Here is an 8,711-nt window from a genome sequence, read left to right as displayed (position 1 = left end):
GACAAAACAAGACAATCATTCCATTCTGAGGGGTATGGTTGTGGTGTGTTTTTCAATTCAATTCAATTTTATTTCATCCATGAATCATTATACATGATATGGGACAAGTCAAAGATTAATATTAATACTAATAATAAATAGTAATAAGAATATAATAATAATAATAATATAGTAACACAGAGATAATAATATGACAGTATAATTAGTCTTGAAAACAGTTTCTGTGGTCTTAAATCCTCCATATGTCCTATTGTACCTTTACTGGTGGTAATGCCTATGGAGATTTGATGGAATGAGGATTTGACATGGAAAGACTCCTTCATCCTTTCCACAATGTTTTATACATGCAGTCTTCTGAATCAAAGCTGCTGACTAGTGCCACTTCTACAGCGAATATTTAAGTGCCTGTGTTCATGTTCCATATTTTATAATTACATGCTCAGGTGGAAGTCTGATATTTGGAAAATTCTCTTTGAATTTATGGATTCTGCTGAATTCTTTTCTTATGTTTGAAAGTACCAAAGCCATATTTTGTAAAATCCAACAAATTACTTAAACTATTCTGTAGTATGCACGACCCAAGTAAATCAAGTGGGCAAGTTTTGAATAAAATACTTTACTTAAATTGTACTAATGTCAATGCCTTTGCTTTATTTTACCAGCTCCTTACTCTTTACTAAACAGACACACACTACTGAATCTAGTTTATATGTTATGGGTATTTCATTAACTGAAACTTGTGCAGTGAGAATTCAAATATAACAAACAATGAATGTAGTATGTTACCTTGGATTCTCATGTCTTCCACACTTCTTTCTTATACAGTATACATCTCTCCTGTGCTACTTCTTAGAACAGTTTTCAATAACACTATATTCGACATTAAGCAATCTGAGATACTCGCAGCATCATAAAATAAATCACAAAGAAAATAAATAATACTATATAAAATGTGGTGGCACACGGTAGTGCAGTTGGTTGAGGCACTATGCTACAAGCCAGAAGGTAGCGGGTTTGATCCCCGTTGAGGTCTTGGATTTTTCAATTGACCTAATCATTCCAGCCACATTATAGTCCTGCGGTCAACTCAACCCCTAACAGAAATGAGCACCAGGAATCTTCCTGGGGGTAAAGGCCAGCTGGCACATAAGCCTGCAAACCTCACAGCCATCTTTGAGCCAACTGTCTAGAAAGTATGGGAGCCTCAATGTCTGTGGGCATCCACAACCTGTTATGGGGATAGCTTCACCTTACCTTTATCTTATATGAAATGTGAACTCATGTTATGAACACTGAAATTATATGATTATGTACTGTGTATACATATATACGAAATGAAACAGATAACATGGCCGACTTGAAAGAACTACATTTGTCTTAGCTTTGAAGACCTGAAGAAAACAATGACAAATCGTAAACCCTCAACATACAAGCTGGTTGCGTTACTGTTTCTGCTAACCTACTCAATAACACACTTCTTGCTGGGTGCAGATTAATATCGCATAATATCTGTGGTTTAGCAACAACTACGACGCCTCACTAATTTGATATTACATGCTATATAGTTACTGGCTAGAAGTATTGACATGATAAAATCATTCTTTATACGCATGCCAATACTTTCCACACTCCCAATCTACTGCTTACATTTACTTTCACTCGGGCTGTGCTAAAGTTAGATTTTCCACTTAGGACACAGTGGATAATTAAATGATTCCTTGCCTGTATCCGCTGGTTGAAGAAATACGCGGCCAATATTACCGTACAGGCTAAAAATTTCTCGTATTTTCGTTACATTCATATGAGGTGGTAATGTCGAAATGTATATTATGCCACATTTTCGTTTTTTATTCGTAACAGCACCACTAACACGTCTGTGTTCCATAATTTGTCTACTTAAACCATTTTCACTCATTCTAGCCACGCCTGATAATTAAAGTTCTACAGCTTCTTTACCACTTCCAGTGTTTCTAACCTCATAAATCCAACAAACGCACAAACGGGCAGCACGTTCCTACAGTTACTTATGAATCGAAAAATCGCTGACGCCCCTGACAGCAGAGAACGGCAGAGAACGTCACAAAGGTCACGAAGTAATAGGAGCTTCGCACCCTCTCCGCCCGAGCGCTCATGACCGCTCATGACCACGATAACAACAACCATTGTACAAATTCTACAATTCCCTTCCAATCTACTAGATATCCAACCAGCGCCGGATTCACACACATCTTGCGCCAAATAAATCTACACCTACGCAAAACATTAAAGTGAACAGACCTGAGACCACTTCACATTATACCTGCTACTCACGTTCCGTGGTTTCTAAAACGGATCGCTAAGCTTGCTGCACCCCTTGTCTTGGCCCTGACACAACAGCAACAAAGCATTTATACTTACTTACTCAAGGAGCTGAGCCCTTCTTGAGGAGCCGCCAATTCTGCAGCTACTCAAGAATTTCCCAGCATTTTATGGAACCCGAAGGTTCATCATTGTGTTCACAAGAGCCCTCCACTGGTCCCTATCCTGAGTCAGATCTATCCAATCCATACCATCCCATCCTATCTCTCTAAGATCCATTCTAATATTGTCCACCCACCTACGCCTTGATCTTCCCTGTGGTCTCTTTCCTTCTGGCTTTCCAACAAATATCCTATACGCATTCATCGTCTCCCCCGTTCGTGCGACATGACCTGCCCACCGCATCCTCCTTGACTTGATAATTCTAATTATACTTGGAGAAGCGTACAAGTTATGAAGCTCCTCATTATGTAGTTTTCTCCAAAATCCTGTCACTTCATCTTTCTTCGGTCCAAATATTCTCCTCAAACACCCTCAGTCTATGTGCTCCCTTAATGTCAGAGACCAAGTTTCACACCCATACAGAATTCACAAACAAAATTATAGTTTTTTATAATCTAATGTTTATGTTTTTGGACAGCAGACGACAAGACAAAAGGTTCTGGACTAAATGGTAGCAAGCATTACCCGAGTTCAATCTCCTCTTAATTTCCTCCTGAATCAGGTTTCGATCTGTTATGTCATGATTTTGCCCTGTATTTTGGTGACGAGACAACAAGATATACTTAGTTTTCTCTGTGTTCACTTCTAGCTCAACCTCCTTACTTGCGTCAAATAAAGTTTGTGTGTTCTTCGTTATAGTATCTACATTATCACCCAGTAGATTCACATCAACGGCATAGACTAACAGCTGATGTGTCCCGTTTAATTTCAGTCCCACCTGGTTTCCCTGAACCTTCCTAATGGCATATTCTAAAGCAAAGTTGAAAAGGAGTGGCGATAAAGCATCTCCTTGTTTTAGACCATTCTGGATAGGAAATTTATCAGACAAATGGTAAACAGCAGACAGCGCCTGGAGATTTCTCGCCACCATTAATTTCTTTTTAATTCGCTTAGTTGGGGCTGGAGTACAACTGGGTCTACTCGGCACAGCGGCCACTGATTGGCCTATTGTAGCCCAAACCGGGTGATCATGATGATAGAGAATTTTGGTGGAATGAAGATTGGCAGGAGAAACCGAAGTATTCGGAGAAAACCCGCCCCAGCGCCACTTTGTCCACCACAAATCCCAGTTGACCAGACCCGGGATCGAACCCGGGGCGCCGCGGTGGGAAGCCAGCGACTAACCGCTTGAGCTATGGCGCGGCACAGGCATTAATGTAAATGCTGGAGTCATATTTCCGTGGTTGTATTATAATATGTGAGAGGGTTAGGGACTTTATCCGGTAGTTTAGGTCGGAGGACCTCGTGTCAGTGCTAGAGACGACCAGAAATTGTCCCGTCCATGTCAGTATTCAATAATCAGTACTCAGAAGCACCGTGTATAGTATTTATTGGCATCCATTTTCTCATCCACGCCTTTTTGTTATTGTCTCCTCATAAAATGTTCTCTGTAGCTCCATATACAAATTACAGATACTAGTATGTTTCTACAGCTCTTCACATGATCGTGATCCATTTTGTTACTAATAACACATGACACTAACTACTATTTTTTTTTTGTAGACAGCCACTTGAATAACAACTAGCTTGTACAAAAATCGGGCTGTTAACTAGTTGTATTAGTAAACACGTATAACAAGGCGTAAGGAACGCAGAGTGTTACAAAAATTGAAAGTGCAGGCAGCACTTTAACAGTATTGTATCATAATTGCACTCTACTGTGATAGATACCGTCATGAGAAATGAAGGATTCGAGAACACAGTGCATTAATATGGATCTACAACGAAGGATACGTCGTCATAATATAAATGGCTTTATGCTTTAAAATCCTCAATGATAAATATAAAATGAAAATGCTACAAAGACAAACTCACTTTCGTAAGAAGTTGACCCACGCGCCAAGTGTCTTCCCGGGATCCTCGTTATGATCATAAGCTGTGCTCTTCATGCTTAAATTTCATCCGTAATTATCCGTGTTCTGTGTCCCTATCATGGGTCCCAAACAAGTGAAAATGCCACACACTATAAAAACGACCGTCTCTTTCATTATTTACTCGTACTTTCGTTTAAAAGATCGTTTCGCTAGTATTATAGTAGTCACGAAAAACGATTTAAAATGGATGTAAGTCTTCGTGTAAACGGCTTATTTACAGCTGAAATAATCGGGGCATTTAAATAATCCTTTCCTTCATCATGTTTCATAATAATAGTTCCAGCGGTTCTCGAACTGAAAGATAGCTGGATTCAAACTCTCGTGCTCGCATACGCCTTAACCACTCGAACTTGTAGAAAAAGCAGACGGAAGGTTTGCTAGCTTATTGATCAATAGGCTTACGTCACAGTAAAGCTGTTGTGACAGAAATCTATTTTTGCGTGGCTAAATAACTTCTAATGGATATACACGTATAAATGGCAGCGCATTTCAAATACGTTACCATAGAAGTGAAGGAATTTACTCGTACTCTTCCCATGAATACACTACCGGGATATGATTTCTAGCCTTAAAATTTAGTTACTGAAGAAGTCTGATTTACACAGCGGTCTTCAGTTATTGCGAAGATGCGAGAGGTTACAAAGTTGGCCCTTCGTTTACCAAGAGGAGAGAAGAAACAACGCGCGATTTGCCAGTTAGAGAAGGATTCTCAAGTATTGTTCAGAAGTGATGCCAGTAAATATCCCAGTTACACTCAGCTGAACTTACCATAGTAAGTATGCAAAATAGTATCAGGATTCTTCTTAATTTATCTACCTACGATTTACCAACCTCACAATTTTATGCATTAAAAGCGTCGAACGGGATGATAATTCTAAATGTCAAATTTGGAAATTTGGCAAGAAGCAGACGTTATATATTTCAAGGTAAGTCTGTTATCTCAGTAAGTGAATAGACGGGTTGAGAAAACCCGTATCTTCATTCAGGACAGTCGGCATCCGAAATGAAAAATCGTATCTGCGACCTCTCGAAGAAGAAATTTTAACAACTCAACCACAGATTCCGTAATTATCTCTTTTGGACCTGTTATTCGCTACTACTAGCAAATATCGAAAAAAATTCGGTACTTAGACTTTTCACATATTTTCTCTTCTAGGATACGCTGGATGCAAAATAGACTGTTGCTCGGTAGACCACTGTCAGTTGCCGAATGCCAGATAAGAATGAAATCTTGTAAAGCCGGTTTCCGTTTGGGTTCCAAGTGTGGGCGCATATCTTTATTTTCATATGCATACAATTTTCTTAAAGAGTATGTTATGCATAAAATACTAACAATTGATGAAAATCGTTAGAACTGTCTTGGAGAAAATTGCGATTTTGTTTTGGACCCATTTGAGGGGCACATATTTCTCGTGCTGGAATATTAAGATTCATCGGGCAGCGATCTAGGATGGACGGACTCTTGCATACCGGCTGATAATAAAACCGTCCAGCCGTTTAGGTGCTAGCAAGGCGCACATCCATCCATTCATACATATATACATACTTACACACATACAAATACACAGACGGCATTCCCCAATTTTTTTTTCATACTAAGGGGTGAAAACACGTAAATGCGTCAAAATCCCCAGATCGAATTTTTTCAAGATCACAATACTTCCTTATATATAGGCCTACTACGTTCATGAGAAAGTAATAAAAGAATTTAGGAAATGAACATAGTCCAAGTTTCGGAAATGGCATTTGTTATATTTTTCATACTTGTGCGTCCTTGACTCGTTCTCTGGAATTATGCAGCGACGCATCTGCCACATCACAATCTAATGTTTATACTGTTATGACTGGGTCTTGTAGTGTTAGATAGCAGCATTTTCTAGATATTGTGTGGTCATGACAAGTGGTTGTACAGAGAGAGGAGTTGGTGTAAAAGGAAGACAAAAAAAGTCCCACGGAAAATAACTAGTGTTAATTCTCAAGTCGTGAAGGCAAGGGTAATATATTTTTTATGTTATATTCCCCAGTCAACACACATTATTGCTAATAGAAGGAAAAGGTCACGTTCATCCGCTACAATTTAGGCCTCTTCTCTCAATGAAAATAAACCCTCCTGCCGTTTTCCATGACGTTCTATCCATACTGTGATTTTTGACTGAAGTGTTTCCTAGAGTTGTGGTTTCTACATGTTAATTTAATGTTATTTCTAATACTGTAAACTAATTTTAATAATACTTTTAATGTAATTAAACAACAAAGCAGCAAACTACTGTAACGTGGATGGCCAGAGTGTTGCTAGATAATGGACCGGTAAACACTTCGCGATCGAATACACATAAGGCTGAATAAGTCATTGATTAATGGAACAGGCTGATCAAACACAGTATAACGAAATTTAGTCATTTTTAATTTATTAAATAGTATTTATTTTTCTTTTGAGAAGTAATTATCTCAATGGAAAAATTGTCCGGAACACGTGTGACATGCCAGACACTGACCTAGAAGCTAACTGTATTTGTAAGAATTGTATATCTGTAGATCAAAATTAATTGTATATTAGAGGTGTCAACGAAGGCAGGAGATCGGTGTTACTAAATGTTATATTCAAGTATGCAACTTATTGTCTCTCCCTTATTTTCAGTCACTTGGTTTGCCGACAGCGTTACATGAAGGTAATTAAGATGAGAAGAAGACAGTGCAAGGAAGACCTTCGCACTATGGAATTGATGCAGTCCAAAGCACTAGATGGCATTAAAATACATCGTGTATTTAGTGAAGGTTTCCAGCTTCCAGCATCTCTCAAAATATCACATTCTTTTACTCCTGAAGAACGTAGATTGCATGGACTGCTGGAAGAGGGGAGAAAACTGAATTGATATGTGACATTCGCATCTTCACCCAAAACTCTGGTTACTGTGTGCTAGAGGCTTGCTGTTGAAACGTTCACACACTAGGCCTATATAATACAATCGCATAAAACGTAATCTAGCTACTTCAATCTCATATTGTCAGTACAGAGTCTCATTGAAATTGTTTGAAAATAATTGTGCACACGTCTCTCTGCCATTTTTCTCACTTTGCCAAAATATTTCCCTACAGAATGTCCTATGTACTGCATAAAACAGACAAGCGCAACTATAAACGTAGACATAGACAGAAAGGAAATAAATGAATAAGATGTGTCACCTAAAATCTCACATTTTATATGCCAATCACAGTTTCATGCAACCAATCCAGACCTCACAAACTTGGTCCAAGGCAAAACGAGTATGGAAAAAATTTATCACGAAAACGACAGAATATTCAATGTGATGTCTTCCTTTTTAGTGGAGTAAATACAACCACCCAGTTCTAGAAGACGAAGCAATGAGCTTCTAAACAAACAAACAAGAGTTTGAGTAAAATTAAATTATAAACATTTAAAATTTATTTGGGTTCAGTTTCTAACTTTTGGTTCAATTTGTTTGATGTTTTGACTGTTGCAAATAATCACTGTAGCTGAGTAAGCGAGCTGTAAACCCAACACTCAATTTAATGTCTTACATTCAAATGTACGAGTAACTTGGAGTCACTACAGATATTACTCAATTCCATTGCCAAAAATTCACTCTGCAGTAGTTATTTTAGATAAGTATCATCATTTTGAAATAATGTATTGCCTCAATCTTCAGAACAAATCTTAAGATAGACGCACAATTTTGCTTCAGAATTTTGGTACCTATCTACTAAACCACATAAAACAGTAATCCTCACAGTCACTGCTGCAAAACTTCACGCCTCCAAAAGAGAATTCTGCAATTTTACAAAAGTGTATACCATTTTTACGTTCATTTGGGAAAGACACAAATTCCTTATGAACAGAGATAATCAGCAGTAGATACATTGCTTTGCATTGTCTATTATATTTTTATTTCAATAAATTCAAACTGGAAAGATGTTTAAAAAATTGCTGATTTTAATGGGATATACTCAGTGCTTGAGGTAGAATGAAAATAGAACCGGGATGCCATCGCACCGCATCCCGCCCCACCTCAAGCCCTGGCTATTTTACATTGCATTTACTGCCAAAGAAGTAACGAGATGCTTTTAAGCCATTTAGAAAAGAACCGGGATGCCATCCCGCCGCATCCCGCGCCACCTCAAGCCCTGGATATACTCGTATATTTACCAGTGTTTTGTATAGGGGTTTAATGAACTGAAGTTGAGAAATATGTTGAAGTCAGCTTCTAGTAAAATTACCGTTGATCCAAAATGTAATATTCTTGACAAAAATTCAAGTAAACATCTGACACAAAATTATAATAAAATCTATTAACTGGT

At 38.1% G+C, this 8,711-nt stretch overlaps 1 protein-coding gene across 1 annotated transcript; it reads left to right on the top strand.

The window, feature by feature from the left end:
* The first annotated feature begins 4,680 nt into the window (after positions 1–4,680).
* Positions 4,681–7,675, top strand: LOC111868263. Its single transcript, XM_023858756.2, has 2 exons — positions 4,681–5,166; positions 7,033–7,675. Exons 1-2 carry the CDS (start codon positions 5,021–5,023, stop codon positions 7,265–7,267), a joined length of 381 nt encoding a protein of 126 aa, XP_023714524.1. The 5' UTR covers positions 4,681–5,020; the 3' UTR covers positions 7,268–7,675.
* The last annotated feature ends 1,036 nt before the right edge of the window (positions 7,676–8,711 follow it).

This window comes from Cryptotermes secundus, unplaced genomic scaffold, assembly GCF_002891405.2.
Source record: "Cryptotermes secundus unplaced genomic scaffold, Csec_1.0 scaffold721, whole genome shotgun sequence".
Taxonomy (NCBI): domain Eukaryota; kingdom Metazoa; phylum Arthropoda; class Insecta; order Blattodea; family Kalotermitidae; genus Cryptotermes; species Cryptotermes secundus.
This window is presented reverse-complemented; position numbering and strand designations above follow the sequence as displayed.

Excerpts from the sequence above, each read along its gene's own strand:
- LOC111868263 (XM_023858756.2), top strand. The coding sequence starts at position 5,021 with ATGCGAGAGGTTACAAAGTTGGCCCTTCGTTTACCAAGAGGAGAGAAG. Across the intron at positions 5,167-7,032 it reads ACTCAGCTGAACTTACCATA|TCACTTGGTTTGCCGACAGC; the intron begins GTAAGTATGCAA and ends CCTTATTTTCAG.